This window comes from Erythrolamprus reginae, chromosome 8, assembly GCF_031021105.1.
Source record: "Erythrolamprus reginae isolate rEryReg1 chromosome 8, rEryReg1.hap1, whole genome shotgun sequence".
Classification (NCBI taxonomy): domain Eukaryota; kingdom Metazoa; phylum Chordata; class Lepidosauria; order Squamata; family Dipsadidae; genus Erythrolamprus; species Erythrolamprus reginae.
The window spans coordinates 29,615,584-29,632,051 of NC_091957.1; the positions used below are offsets into that span (position 1 = coordinate 29,615,584).

Below are 16,468 nucleotides of genomic sequence, written 5' to 3' on the forward strand. Positions count from 1 at the left end.
ATAATGAAATGGAAAGGACAAAGAAAGAGACTAAGATAGATTTGAACCAGAGAGTAGTAAATGAAAAAAACTTTTAAATATACAGTATATGGAAAAATAATTAACTTTCTTTTAAAAAGAAAATAAGAAAGAGGATACTTCCTTACAAAAGCTGTGGGACACTTGTAAAGCATATACTGGGGGACTAGTAATGACATACATGGGAAAAAAGAAGAAACAAAAGATACACAAGCAAAAAGAGATGGAGTAAGAATATAAAAGATTGGGAAAAGATTTGGAAAAATATCCACAAGATAAAACACAAAAATAAAATTATTTATTTATTCATTCAATCATTCAATCATTAATTAATTAATTCATTTTGATTTCTATGCCGTCCTTCTCTGTAGAGGGCAGCTTACAAAAATAGATAAAATAACTCTACAGAAACATAAAATAAACATACCTGAAAATGAATATATTGCCTAGAAAATAAAAAAGGTAAAACAAAACTTTTTTGAAAATGCACATAAACCAGAACATTGGTTGGCGTATAAAATTAAGAAAGAGAGAAAAGAAAGCTATAAACCAATTAATAGACATGAAAGGAAATTTACACTACCAAAACAATGAAAAAAAGAAAATAGTAGAAAATTATTATGAACATACAAACAAGAAAACATAAAGGAAGAATAAGATATTATTTGGAGAATGCAAATATACCAAAAATCCCAGAAAATGTCAAAAAGAATTTGGAGGATAGGATATCAATGATGGAACTAATAAAAAGGATCAAAACACAGAAGAATGGGAAAACGATGGCGCCTGATGGATTACCAGCAGAATTTTACAAAATATTACAGGATATGTTAATTGAAGTTATGTTAGAAGTATTTAATGATTTGTTATTGAAGGCCAAAAGCCCAGATACTTGGACAGAAGCATATTTCACCCTTATATCTAAAGAAGATTTTTATTTACAACAAATAAGAAATTATAGACCAATTTCTTCATTGAATGTGGATTATAAGATTTTTGAGACAAGACTGTTGTAAGGTAAGATAAAGAAATAAGAGGAATGAAAATCAGAAAACAAGAATATAAATTACAAGCTTTTGCAGATCATTTGATGTTTATGCTGGAAGATCCAATGAAGATGGGCCTGTATTTAACTTTTCCAAAAAAAATGTCTCTCTAATTTAATCGGAATTTTTTGGGTTAGGTTAGGTTAGGTTAGATTAGATAAGTAAGGTAGTCTTTTGGTTTGCTGTGTTGAGTTACTTAGTTTTCTTTAGGTTTGCAATTTATTCTCTAAATTAGAGATCCTAGTTTGCAGAGAATAGTGCTAGCTTGCTTGATTGGGATTGAGTTTGTGAAGGCTGTGTGGTCCCTACTGTTTGTGGAGAATTCTGCCTCCAACAGGGTTGTATCTTAGTGTTGATAATCTAATCTACATCTTCATGAATATCCCCATAAAGGACAGCAGCAAAAGCAAATAAAAACACACATTTCATCATTTGTACATAATTGTGGCTAGCTGTACATCTTCTCTTATATGAAACTTCTCAATTTCTTCTCCCTAAAATGTTTAAGCAGAACAACTGAAGTGGGTCGTTTCTGTGATAGGTAAACAATTCCAGTCCTAAATCAGGGGATTTGAAGAAACACAGGGTATTGTTTTTGTCTGCATTATGAATTAGAAATGGTAGTGTGCATTAGAAATGGTAGTATTTGCAGTAGGCAGATCTTTGGAATTACTTTTTTAGAACATCAAGATAATTCATTGTTGACAATTCTCTTCTTCTTTGTCTTAGGTGAACTTGGTCGCCCTGGCTCTCCAGGCCCTCTGGGAGAAAAAGGACAACCTGGACGAGATGGCATCCCTGGACCAGCAGGGCAGAAAGGTGAACCAGGTGAGCCTCCTTTTCTTCCCCTTGATCCTTTCCTTTTCCTTTCCATTGGTTGAAAGGTTGGTGTGTTTTGGCAAAGATTGCATGCAGAGATCCATAATATGAAATTGCATTGTTAACTTTGGCCGTTTGTGGTTGTGTTCTTTCAGGTCAACCAGGATTTGGACTTCCCGGACCGCCAGGACTCCCAGGACTCGCAGGCAAAGACTAATTTTATTTATTAATGAAAAAGAAAGTTCATGGTATCATCTCAGAATTGGGGACCAAGTGAGGGGAAAAAAGCTTTTTCTTTCTGGGTCCTAGAACTGATGTATCATCATCTAGATCAGGGCTGTCAAACTCGCGTCGTCCCATGGCGTCACCAGGGAGTGATGCATCTGGGCCATGAGTTTGAGACCCCTAGATGGTCAGGTTGCTTCATTTTGGAGATAGAAATGCAACTGACATTTGGACATGAGAGGCAGGGGCGGATTGCTTCTACCGCTGCTACTGGTACAGGCGCAGGAAGCAAAAACGTGCTGAAATCTTGTGGGGGGGACATGTGCATGCACAAGATTTCAGTGATTTTTTGCTTGTGTGCATGTGCAGAAATAAAAAATTCTCCAAAATCTCACGCACACACACGTCCCCTGACAGGATTTTGCTTCTGCGCATGCACACAAAACCAAAGATACGAAAAAAGATGGTGGCGCCCATAGGACTGCCAACGGAGCAGTCCCACGCAAATTGCACAATCTAGCCACCACTATCGGTGCGCAGTCTGCTACCACACCAGTAAACTACTGATGAGAGGGCAAGTGATGTAAATTCTGAAAATCTCAAAATGCCTTTAGCCAAGCATTCATCTAGCTATCTAGGAGATTTTGCTTAACTAACTAATGAATAAATTGTTTACTTTTGGTTCACCTCCTCTGTAAACATGCTTCACTGCCCCATTTTAAATTGTGAACCACAAATATAATAAAACTCCTCATATATAAACTCAGGTGATGTTAATGGGCGCAGCAAATCTGAAGGATGGTTTTGGATGTTCCTGGTCTTCTTGAGAATGCTGACAGTTGGGAACTACTGGGAGGGAGATACCAGGAAATATTGGGTACCAGTTTCTCAGCTTGCAACATCAAATGCTCTGTTTTCTTTTTCAACAGAAATTTAAGGACCTTTCTGGAATGCTGATCCATTTACATGCCTCTCTCCATTGTTTTAACAACTAGGTCAAAAGGGAGATTCGGGCTTCTCTGGACCGCCAGGGCCTCCAGGATCCCCTGGTTTAAAAGGAGAAATGGGTCCCAAGGGATTTCCTGGTGTTCGGGGCTTAGATGGTCCTCCAGGACTTCCTGGCCCCCCATCGGAAGGACCCAAGGGCAACCCTGGACCCTCAGGCATACCAGGACGGCCAGGTAAGGAAAAGAAGGTCTATACACTGAATATTTTGCTGGCAAGTTATTAGCTTATCCGGCTATCATTTGGATCAGCCCTTTCCAGACTTGATGTTTTTGATGATCTGACCAGACTTTTAATATTCAGTGCCTCTGAGACATGGTTAAGTTATGCTGAAAAAGACAAGCCTTGTCCATATCAAGAGACAGAATCTTCTGATAACCCGCCAGCAAAACTTTTCCCGATTTTAAATGGGCTCTGCATGTGATCACAGCACTCATCAAGCCAAGCACCCAATCAACCTTAATAGCATCTGCTCCGGCTGCCTGTACCATGATGCCACCTGATCAGAAAATTCCATCTTGTGCACCGAATGATAATTCCCACTGCTCGTAGGACCATCAGAAATCATGTTAGCAGCACCGCATGTTCAGTTTTCATCATTTATTCCTCCTTGTATGGTTTATGCTCATCATTAATGCTCATTCTTACCCTACCGTGTCCTCCATTCCAGCAGGTGCAATGCATCCCATCTCATCTTCATTCTGTCATTGTCTAGCTTGTTTGTTTGTGGCTCCTATATAGAAGTGATAATGTTAAATAAATGCCACTGAGCCGTTACTGGTATCTGATAAAATCTGGTTGATGTGTGGAACGATGTTTGACAAATTTAGAGAAAGTGCTATAACTATGCTATTTTTATATGTCCAATGGTCCTATTTTGGAATTCATTAGCAATATGACAACAGAGTTATTAGAATAGCCATTGTAGATAATTCAGGTTCATTTAGACTGGCCTTTAATTCCTGAAGAGTTCTGGGAGTTGAAGTCCTCAAGTCTTAAAAGTTGCCAAGTTTGGAGATCCTGCTGTAATTGGCACTTTTTGTACACTTTCTGTCAGTTGATAACACTTAATTAGTGTTGACACTTTATGACCATAAAAGATGAATTTTAATTGTAGCTCAACTTAGACAAAATGTTGTGACATCTCAAAATCTAAAATGATAGAGTGAATTCTAAAGAACATAACAGGTTGTGTATCATAAGAAAATCTCATCTCTTCGTAGTACATATGCTCTCCTGCGTGCAATTGGAGTTAGCACCACCTTCATGGCAAACTCCAATTGCATGCAGCAGAGCACACTGGACGAGCACAGGGATGGGGGTGGGGTGTAGAACAATGTAGACCCAATACACAATCATGGGCAAAAAAGATGCTAGGGGAGACAATGTGGTTACCTAAAGGAGGGAGGAATAACTACAAGGGGGAAAAAGTGGTGATTAGCCCACCCCAGTATTGCCTCATAACCCTACTCTACCCCCTGGGGAGAGAAAGAGGCAATACGCAGAAGATGGAGCAGCCATCCCACCTGTTTATAGGACTAAGCTAGCAACAACTAAGCTAATTACAGGAGGGAAGGAAGGGTGGGGGCCTGTGACAATGGCAACGAGTGAATTGAGCAGCTTTTTATAAAATCAGCTGTCTTCAGTGGGGATTTTAATACTCTGACGACATCAGTAGAAGGCTAACGAAACCTTAGTTTATTTTAGTAGTTTTTAATAAATTTTAAACGTTCTGGAGATCGTAATGGCTGTTGCCTCTTCATTTATAAATACACCCAGAACTCGCATTTTAAGGACAATTCTCTATATACACATATATACATACAGAGAGAGAGAGAGAGAGAGAGAGAACACTATAGATAGATAAGAGATATAAACATAGCTGTGCAATTGCAGATTAGAGCATTGACACCAGGTAAGTTAGATATTAAACATTCAGACACCTAGGATAAGCATCCAGACAAACTTTCAACCTGGTATCTCCTAGGGAACAAGGAAAGCAGTAGAACATATCTCTAGGACTTCACATCAATGCCTCTGAAGTAAATGCAAGGCATTTGAAGATGAGCTCTTTTGTGGGGTAGTTCCACATGACCGCAGAAGAATTTGATTCGATTTTGAAGAAGACAACATCAACACACACGCATTCCCTTTGTGTAGGAGCATTGGGAGAAAACTAAATTAGATGACCATGCTGTCACTTTAGATTGTGACCAAGAGGAAGTGCTAGTAAGGGCCCTGTGGCATTAATTTCAATCATCTTTGTTTTCACTGCATGTAGAATGTAGGTGTTCATCTCATGCTACCATGCATCTGCCAGTGGGTGAAGACCAAACTGTTGTTATGAGTAAAAGGAAATTCAGTGGGTCCACTGTTGATGTATTCAACCCTTGGAATGTAACTCAATAATGATTGGACAAGAAATGCAGTTGCAACCACAAAGAAAGAGATCTGTCAATAATTGGTGGGAACGACTGTCAATAATTGGTGGGAGGGTTGCACTTTTGGCTGACATCTTGCAGCTAGTTCTAACATGGAGATGCTTTTATAGATAGTTCTCAACTTACAATCATAACTGGGACCAGGCATTCTGTTGCTTGTTAAGTAAGTTGCGCCCAATTTTATGATTTTATGATTTTGTTAACCACAAATCAATGCAGTTGGAGTTTCATGTGGATCCACTTCCCCCACATTGACTTAACTTGTTGGAAGCTGACCGCTGTAAATACATTCTGATTGCCAGGCAGCCAGGCCTTGTTCCTGTGACTTTGGGGGTTCAGTGACAAACTTTAAGTGCCAGAACTGGTTGTAAGTCCCCTTTTTCAAACATCCTTGTAACTTTGAATGGTCACCAAATAAATGATTGTAAGTCGAGGACCTTGCAGTTATTCCAGACAGCATCCCCTAAACAGCCTAAATATTATTTTTTCCTTGGGGCTGAGGCTTCCACTGTGATAAATAAATAAATAAATTTTTGGTCATGATGACAGTTTGGTGTACACATGGATTTTTTTTTTAAAAAAAAAGAAATGTAGATGGATTGCTGTGAAAACGTACCAGTTTGTTTATGTGTCTAACTATATTGATATTTTTCTTTGTAATGATGGCCTTGGTGAACTTTTGATCACCTCCTTCCAGGTGCCACAGGTTAGCTCATTAACTCTAGAGTAATACCTTTTGCATGAGATTAAATGTACGGCTTGGATAAAAATGGTTTCTTCTCCAGAATGAGTATGCCAAGTCATCAAACTATCCTATATGTATAATGAGGCAAACGCAGAGGTTTGATTGAGAAATGCCATTAAAATTGAAAGAAAAAAGATTAGGGTCTGAATTTGTACAAAAATCTTATACTTTGTCTACACTTTTAAATTGGTTTATTTTTTAAAATGTGTTTATTTACAATGCAAATTGCAAGGATTGTGATCCAATTAAAAATGAAGCATTTTTACTTTTCATTTATAAACTTGATTTGGTAGAATCAACGTGATGCTGTGAGCATAATCATATTTGCCATAAGATAAGCTATAAACCCCAAGGTGCTTTTTCAAGAGGCAATTGGACTTTCTGGTTCTTTTTTCCTTTGAAGACGTTTTGCTTCTCATCCAAGAAGCTTCTTCAGCTTCTTGGATGAGAAGCGAAATGTCTTCAAAGAATAACAAAAAAATCTAGTTGCCTCTTGAAAAAGTGTCTTTGGGAGAACCATGACCTGAATGACTGAGAATCTCCATAGACACAGAGGTGGGCTGCTGCCCCATTGGGGGGGGGGCAGTGGGAGTAGTAAGTTTATGCACTATTTATTGAATACTTAATAGTTTTTTAATTGTCCTTCTCTAGTACCTTAGTATGATCCTTAATTACTTTTAAAATAGGAAACAATTAAATAGTATGTTTTACTCATAAACACTTTAATCATTTTAATTATTATCTAAACTGAACTTTTGTAGCAATTAAAGAAAATTGAGCTAATCTGTTATCATACTGAAACTTGTGGATTCAGTACAAAACCTTTAAATGTTACTGTGCTCCTCCACAAATACTGCTGTCTATCATTTGTCCTTTTTGTGGCTATTCAAATAATGTGACTTAATCAACTAATCAAGAGTCCAAGCACCTATTTGAAAACATATTTTGGTTGGTAAGCCACTCCCACCCAGTCACATAACCTTTAAGCTACCCCCGGTCACATGATTGTCAAGCCACTCCCACATGGTCACATGGCCATCAATCCACTCCTACCCGGTCACATGGCCATCAATCCACACCCACACAATAAACCACGCCCACAGTGTGGTAATAAATTTTTTTGCAGCCCTTCACTGCATAGACATAAGTAATAAATATGATTTATTAGCATCTGGAATCACATACTATAGTCCTTTGCACTACAATTCTTATCTTGTTTGTTTATATCATGGGTCTTAAAACTTGGCAACTTTAAGACTTGTGGACTTCAATTCCTAGAAATCACCAGCCAGCATAGCTGGCTGGAGAATTTTAGGAGTTGAAATTCACAAATCTTAAAGTTGCCACGTTTGAAGACCTCTGGTTTACACTGAGCGTCCAGTTTGGATGAGGCTGTAATAAAATGGATCTTTCTTTTTGTCAAGTTTACCTAGGAGTAATTCATTGTTGAATTCGGACTCAATTCTGGGTGAAAAAGCAGAGCTTCAATTTATGTTTTCTAATTGCAACTACTTTTTTTTCTTGTAGTAAGATAATGTTGATGAGATGAAATCATATTGTGTGTGTATATTTCTGTAGGACAAAGTTGGCTTGGCATACACATTTGTATGAAATGGAATAAATTTTTTTTGAAAGTTTTGCTAAGATAGCTTTTCAGAAACAAATCCTCCTGAGCACAGCCATAGAAAAGTTCTAAATCTAAATTATTACTTAAATAGAGCAATCACCTGTGGCTCATTAAAAGTGCAGTTTAATTAAATGGAAAATGGTGAAGCAACAAAGAGTGGTTACTTTCTGTTGGTGTATTTTGAAAAGGCTTAGCAAAACTTGCATTCTGTTTTGCAATAGAAAGTTTTGGTTAGTCTAATTTTGTTTAGCATTAATATAGAATGATCAACCAAGAATGCAGAGAAACAAGTGAGATGGAAACTTATGCATATGTATTTCCTAATTTATTGTTGATAAATTGCATGGATTCTTTATATTTTTGTGAATATTTCACTGACAAGCTGTAAATTGTGAATATCAACTCCATGTCACTTTATCCTTTATCCACTATTTTGGAGAAGAGTATAGATCAGGATGGATATCTTAAACCTATTAAAGAAACAATTGGCAGCTATGTTTTAAATATTAAAAAATACATAGTAAATATACATTTGCATTATATTCAAGTGTTTTAATAGTAGTATTGATAAGCATCACTTTTAGTGTCACTAGCAGAATTAATGAACACAGACAAAAGTAACATTATCTTTGAATTGAGAATAGAAAGAATAGAATAGAATTCTTTATTGGCCAAGTGTGATTGGACACACAAGGAATTTGTCTTGGTGCATAAACTCCCAGTGTACATAAAAGAAAAGATACATTTGTCAAGAATCATGAGGTACAACACCTAATGATTATAGGAGTCAAATAAGCAATGAGGAAACAATCAATATTAATAAAATCTTTAGGATACAACAAGTTACAGTCATAAGTCCTTAGTGGGAGGAAATGGGTGATAGAAATGATGAGAAAAAACTAGTAGTAATAGTAGTGCAGACTTAGTAAATAGTTTGACAGTGTGGAGGGAATTTTTTTTTTAGCAGAGTGATGGCTTCAGGAAAACATTGGAATCTTATGATGACTTTTGGCAATTAAGTAGTTACGGAGATTTTTTTTAAATTTCACAATATATCCTATGAACCAGATGACAGTCCTTAATCATCATGCTTAGCATAAATAAAATGTGGCTAATCCCACTCAGAATGATTACAAATACATGCCTCTTGTCTTAATGGCAACGCAAAAGAAATTAATTTTAGTTCAAATCTTCAGGATAGTTTAAGCTTCCATAAAATGAACTTTTTCTTCCTGAGAACCTCAAAAATAGTGGATCTGAAGATCCTTTCTTCTACCCCAATAAATCATACAGTCTTGGAAAACTTAGATAACCATTTCCAAGATCACTGGAACAAGTACAGATAATCCTCAATTTAACGACCAGAATTGAGCCCAAAAGTTCTGTTGCTAAGTGAGACATTTGTTAAGTGAATTTTCCCCCATTTTATGATCTTACTTGCCTCAGTTGTATATTGCAGTTGTTAAGTTACTAGCATGGTGGTTAATTAAATCTGGCTTCACCATTGATTTTGCTTGTTAGATGGTCACAAACAGGGATCACATGACCCCAGGATGCTGCAACCGGCACAAATACGAGTCAATTGCCAAGCACCCAAAGTTTGATCATGTGACCATGAGGATATTGCAACAGTCACGTGAAAAACCAATCATAAGTCACCTTTTTTCAGGGCCATTGTAATGGTCACTAAATGAACTGTTGTAAGTTGAGGCTTATCTGTACGGTACCTCTAATTGATTTCAACCAGGTTATCCCTTCTCCAGCTAAGTCATTGAAACGGTCACAAAAATAGATGCCTTTGTTATTTACCTGAAACTAACAGATATTGAGCCTTACTCAGTAGAATGTCAACCAAAGTTGACTTTGACAAGTTGTAGCAGCCTTATCACCAGAATAAGTTGTATATCTAAATTATTTTGTGTAGAAACACATGATATGTTTTGATGTGATGGGAGAGGGGGTTGTTTGTGCATGCACTTTTGCAATCTGTAAATACAAAATATGCTGGTGAGATAGGTTTTCTCTATGTAGTATCAGCTCATGAATGCTAATTCTAACTAGTCGTCTTGTTTTGCACTGTTATATATCCTCCCCCTAACAACGAACATTGGCCTTTGGTGAACTCTGACTCTTCCAGGTCCTCCAGGTTAGATTCTTAACTTGGCTAGTTTGTTTGACTGTATTGGTTGCTTGATAATATTATTTGCTGTTAACTTAGATTCTGGTTGCATAACAGTTAATCATGGTTTAACATTACCCTGTATTAACATAGACCTGTGTGGCCATAAAAAAAAAACCAGAAGCTTTTGTTATATTTTTGCTCATATCCAATTTAAACTAGTCCATGGTTTGCTTGAATTATCCTTTATTGAACAAGCCAACTTCAAAACATCTGTGGGAACTCAACTGTCAGATATGAAAGATGAGGTGCATACCTCAAATAAACTGTAGCCTATGCACAGAAATCTTCTCAACTAACAGCACCAGCTTAGAGTTAGATACCTATCAACAGAAGTCAAGAGGATCGAAATTAGTTCACTTGTGGCTACATAGGGATTCTAGACCAATTCCTCTTCTAACTCTAACCCTAGGTTCTGTTACACTTTCTCCTACAATGATACATTGGTTCATAATTTAGCCCACCTCCATTTTAGCCCTCTAGGTATTATGCAAACTTTGAGAATGGGGACATTAGGTACTTTACAACAACCATACTTTACAAAGCTGGCTTGTTTCTGTTGACCATTGTTACAGTTGAATTAAGTTTAAGTTCTAGATTCATGTGTTGTCACTTAAATCTGTTTTTCCTTATTCTGTTGAAAAAAGATTTTTGCATTTAATTACAACTTGAAAGGGGGAGGCTGTTCTAAGAATTGTGATTACATTTTTCTTATACTGTTCTTAATATTATTAACATTTCTGTTCACATGATATAACAATTACCAGACATTTTGTTGTTGTTATTATTCTTGTCTCAACAATTAGTATTAATTTTTCAGTCTTTCAAAGGCAAGCTGGGTTTGGTGGATTATTACCCCTTGATACATACTAACTCTTCCTTCTACTTCTGTGGTTGAAAACATTTCATGACATCAACATTCCCTTCAATCCCGTAAAAAAAACCCACTTAAACTAATTGGTTAATTCGTTTAAATCAATTTTTTCCCAGTTCCTGGTCATCTCAGATGAATTTTATAGGAATTCAGCTCCTATAATTCATCGGGAGTAAATCAGATCACCCAATTCTGATTCACCTTCTATTTGGTGAAATGCCTGGAATGGATGGATGGATGGATGGATGGATGGATGGACGGACTTTGGCAAAAAGAGAAAGGACTAAACCAAACTAGAAAGATTGCCTCAAAAATAGGGACCGTTCCTCTTCCCCTCCCCCAGGCCCATTTTCCTTATCTTCATCAATACTATTTCATTAATAAGTATGGGCTGGTTAGTCCCCATTTTTGTCTGCTGATTTTAGAAAGAGAAAACCATAGACGGCCCATTGTTGAGTTTGTTCACCAAACAATATTAAAGTTGCTTTCATTGATATGAGAATGTTCACCAAAGATATATGATGTTCTTCTCACCTCTGCCTGCACCAACTCTTTAAACTCTGCAGGGCCTCAGGAGATCAGAATCCCCACCCTAAATCCTTTTTATGTCAGTTCTGAACTCCATGTGTTTGCCAGCCAAAATTTCCTACAATTCTGTAGCAATATACAGAACTTTGCTTAGAAGATCCAAACTTCTTTTCCAATCCAAGGATTCTTTAAATACATCTCAAGAGGAAATAGGATGAGTCCTCCAATTTTGTACTGCTGCAATCCCTCTCCATGCTGTCCCCTTAAAAAAATCAGTGTTCCCTCCTCCCTGGCCATTCCCCATGTAGAATAAAACTAATGAAAGAATACTTGATCTCAGCCCAAAGGTTAAGAAATGGTCCATTGAATACAATAAGAAAAAGTCAAATGTACCTTGGATAGTTGATGCTCAAAAACTAAGGCACAAATAATCATAAATTGATATAGCATAACCATAACCACCTCCCCTACTGCTGGCAGGTTCTTTCCTTGGGTGGGTTTCTCCTTGAACATAAAATGGCCCTCAGACATAAAGAGCGTGGTGTGATCTTTTAAGAGCCGAGGTTGTACAGTGTTTAGAGTGCGGAACTGCAGGCTACTTCAGCTAACTGCTAGCTGTAGTTCAGCAGTTCAGATCTCACCACCAGCTCAAGGTTGACTCAGCCTTCCATCCTTTCAAGGTGGGTCAAATGAGGACCCAGATTGTTGGGGGCAATATGCTGATTCTGTAAACTGCTTAGAGAGGGCTGTAAAAGCCCTAGGAAGTAGTTTATAAGTCTAAATGCTATTGCTATTTTACCCCAAGACAGCATAGAGGATAGTGCTGATTCTAAAATTGCACTGACACACCCAATTTTGTGTTGCAACTTGAAGGTCTTCCTGGGCCTGAGGGACCCCGTGGACCACCCGGGATTGGGGGAGTGAAAGGAGAAAAAGGAAACCCTGGACAGGCAGGTCAGCCCGGACTGCCCGGATTGAAGGGAGATCAAGGTGCCCCTGGACAGTCGGTAAGTGAAAAACGGGAGAGACAGAAAGATGGTGGAACCAAGAGGTGGGTGGGGGAATTTTATACCCCTTGGAGAACAAATCCTGTCTAAATTTCAGTCTAAGCCAGTGATGGCGAACCTTTTTTTTGCTCGGGTGCCAAAAGGGCGGGTGCATGCGCAGTAGCATGTGTGTAAGTATGTGTGCCCACACCCATAATGCAATGCCCTCCCTCTGTGCATGTGCAAACAACCCCCCACTCCACCCTACCCTCCTTCCCATGCATGCGTGCAGGCCTCAGTGAAGCCTTCGGACTTGAGATAGACATGTTGGGCCATTTTTCGCCCTCCCCAGGCTTCAAGAAAGTCTCTGGAGGAGGCCAAAAACAGCCCAATGGACCTACTGGAAGTTCGTTTCCAAATGTCCAGTAGGCCCATTGGGCCCATTTTTCATCATCCACAGAAAGCATTTTTCATCATCCACAGAAAACATACAGCCACTACTGGTGCGATGCATGAAGAGCTTCGGGTCGCCAACATGCACACGTGTGCATCCCAGCATGATTTTGCTGCTGCACATGCTCAGGAAGCAAAATCTTGTGAGAGGACACACACATAAGATTTTAATCATTTCCTTTCTTCCGCACATGCACTGAAGCAAAAAATAGTCGAAATCTCACACACACATGTTGCCCCCTCATGAGATTTTGCTGCCTGTGCATGCGCAGAAGCAAAATCTTGCTGGGATATGTGCGCACACACACCAGAGACGTGGAGCTGCATGCACAAGCTCCATTTTTTATATCAGTGCATAGTGTGGCCTGTAAATGGTAACAACCCAATACTGATCCACAGGCTCCAGAGGCTTTCCTGGAGCCTGGGGAGGGTGAAAATGCCCTCCCATCCACCCACTTGAAAGTCAAAAATCAGCTGGCCAGTGTACATGTGCTGACATAGAACAACGCCTTGCGTGCTCTCAGATATGGCTCTGTGTGGAACCTGTGGCTGCAGGTTCACCATCATGGGTCTCAGCCTTGGAATGTTGGTTGTGAATTAGTTGTTTATTTATTTTATTTTATTAATAGAGTTGAAAGGGACCGTTAGGTCATCGAGTCCAACCCCCTGCCTGAGCAGGAAACCCTACAGCACCCCAGCCAAATGGAAGTCCAATCTCCTCTTGAAGGTGTCCAGAGTTGGGGAGTTCACCACCTCCCCTGGCAGGCAGTTCCATTGGTTGATCGCTCTGACCGTCAGGAAGGGGAACTTCTGGAAGGGGAACTTCGTTATCTGGAAGGGGAACTTCGTAAGAGAGCAAGCAGAACAATTGTAGGGTGTCCGACTCCGAAAACAAATTAGGAGGACAGAAGCAAGGGCCTGTGTTAGGATATTTTCAGAAGAACAATTTCAAATAATTCTGTAGGACCACATAGTTCAGATGTTCAGGTCTCTTCTACTGTCTGGATATCACAGGACTGGAAAGTAACAGAAGTATAGGAATCTGCATTATTTGGGTCAGAAGCAGGAAAGGTATTTCAGATCTGGTGTGGGCACATTCCAGTGATGGCTTCCTACCAATGCGGCCCAGAGCACCCCACTGGTGATAATGTAATTTGGGGTGATTTCCCCCCCCCCCCGGATTTAGATGGCTTCTCTGCGTCGGGAAAAAGCCCTCACGTTAATGCTGACTTTTATTCTTCATCCGAAGCACAGCTGAGAAGCTCCTCAGCTGGGATTCCGCTTGTCATGTCATCCTGAGCATGCGCGGAAATGAAATCGTGTGGTGGGACGTGCACGCATGAGCAGATGTGCACCACTAGCGAAATTTAACTGGAACCCTCCACTGGCACACTCACTGTACTTGGCGGCATCTGAAAGAAGCCAACCATATAATACATGTTAAGCAGGGGGGAGGTTTGCACTTAATGGCCACTACTGATACGCTCTCTGGGATCGTTGCGGGGGGGTGCGTCTGGCCAGCGCACATGTGCCTGCTGGTGCGAGGTTTGGCTTCTGCACATGTGCAGCAAGCAAAATCTCACACAAGGATGCTCATGTGCACAAGATTTTGCCAATTTTTGGGATTTCTTTGCTTCAGCGCATGTGCAGAAGAAAAAACACACCAAAAATTGGTGAAATTTTGCATCCTTGCACAAGATTTCACTTGCGCATGCGCAGAAGCAAAATTTTGCATGGGCGCCTATGTTGGGGGTGCAGAGGTGCATGTGCATCTCAATTTCTCCAATGCGCTGCTTAGGAGAGTCCAACATGGGTTATACTCTAGTCTTATTGGTAGGGACTGAGTTTGAATTTGAATAATTAATTCGGTCCCGCCCCCTGCTTGCCCCAGAGGGCTCAGTTTTAAAAACTCAGTCGTAGAGTAGGGACGTTATATTTTATCCTCTCCGACTGACACCATGTTGGACTCTCCTAAACAGATAAGGTAAGTTCTTTTACTTTTTTTCTAACCAATTGGCTGGTTAGCTGGTCCGCTGGCAAGAACCACCTTATTTTTTTGATTATATGGGTCCCTTTCCTCAGTGGATACTACCCAGGAGCTGGCTGGTTAAATTTTTCATTAAGGGAGCCTCGCTCCCCGTGGGCCAGGCTCAATAACATCGGATTGCCTATGCATCGGGCAGGCCCCTGTCCTCAGCGGACATTGCCCTTTTAAGACAAGTCTTTTATGGCCAAGACTTACCGAGGCAGCTGTGATGGTCCGTCTCTCCCCTGCAGCTGAAACCAGCCCCTCCGGAATGCCTGGAGCCGAGGTCTAGGGCATGGAAATGCAATTCTGACTTTTTGGCAGTTTTTTTGTTTTTCCCGCCGCAGCCGCTCACCGCACCGATCAGATGTTCGGCGGTTTTTTCCCCACGGCCTTTTATTGACCCGGCAGGCTAATGGCGTCCCACTCGTCAACCTGGGAGTCGCCATTTTAAGAAGCCTCGGCATAGTAACCAAGTTACTAGCGAGCGCATGCGTGAGCCACCGGAGACCTTTTAAGAGACCATCCGGCTTCCTGTTTTCAGTATTGGCAGCAGTGCGAAGTTTAAACGGCTGTCGGAATTTTATTTTCTTTTATTCTTTTGCAAGCAGCGCAAGAGACGGAGGCTTTGCTTTTTCCTCCCTGGCTTAATAGTAGGCTTGTGAAAGAAAGCCTGACTCTGAGGCAAGGCGACACCTGGTGTCCATTGCTGGTGGTGCGTGCAAGAAAATCTTTTTCTTGTTGCTTCAATGGCTGAATCTAAAGAACAACAGCAAGGGGCAGAGGAACCTGTACCACTACCAGCCGTGATTAAGCCCAAGGACAAGGCTCCTTCTACTAAGGCAAAGTCAAAATCTTCTCAATCCTCAGCATCCTTAAAAGAAGCTGAGAAGAGGATTAAGGCTCTGGAAAAGATGATGGAGCAGGCCCAGAAGCAAACCTGGGCTCTACCTGATAACCAATTTCAACAGCCTTGGAGCCTACCATCCTCCCAAATGGGTATGCCTCCTCAACCCATGGCTACCTCCATGGATTTACCAGAGCCTGCTTCTGCGACCACAGATAAAGACTGGTCTCCTGAGCGTGGAGAGACACTCCCCTTGCCGGGGCCCTCAACCCACACAACCTTTCCAGGGCAGGATGCGGGCCTGCAGCCTCCACCTCTGGTGAACACAAAATCAGTGCCATCAGCCTCTTTCACACCTATGGCTGCAGGCCTGCAGTCGGGCCCTGACACTTGTCATCACCTCTCCCCAACGGTGCAGGACATGATTGCCAACGCATATTCACAGGGCATCGCCACGGGCATCCAGCAGCACCCTCCCACACCTACCAAGGGGCAGCAACCAGAGATATGGCCCATGCTTAATGCCCACTATTCCTACCAGGACTCGCTGGGGGCTCAGCCCCCGTCACACGATGAGGAAAGTGGGGCAGAGGATGAGTTCTCTGAGGATGAAGAGACGTTTGCTGAGCAACCGGTTTTTACCGGCTTG

At 40.5% G+C, this 16,468-nt stretch overlaps 1 protein-coding gene across 1 annotated transcript in view; it reads left to right on the forward strand.

Annotated features, from left to right (window-relative positions):
- Window positions 1-16,468, forward strand: part of COL4A5 (collagen type IV alpha 5 chain) — a 174,568-nt gene that overhangs the window by 120,461 nt on the left and 37,639 nt on the right. The window contains exons 18-21 of the mRNA XM_070759748.1: window positions 1,794-1,892; window positions 2,039-2,089; window positions 3,104-3,289; window positions 12,381-12,514. Of these exons, the coding sequence (XP_070615849.1) occupies window positions 1,794-1,892; window positions 2,039-2,089; window positions 3,104-3,289; window positions 12,381-12,514 (470 nt within the window). The remainder of the gene's footprint in view (window positions 1-1,793; window positions 1,893-2,038; window positions 2,090-3,103; window positions 3,290-12,380; window positions 12,515-16,468) is intronic.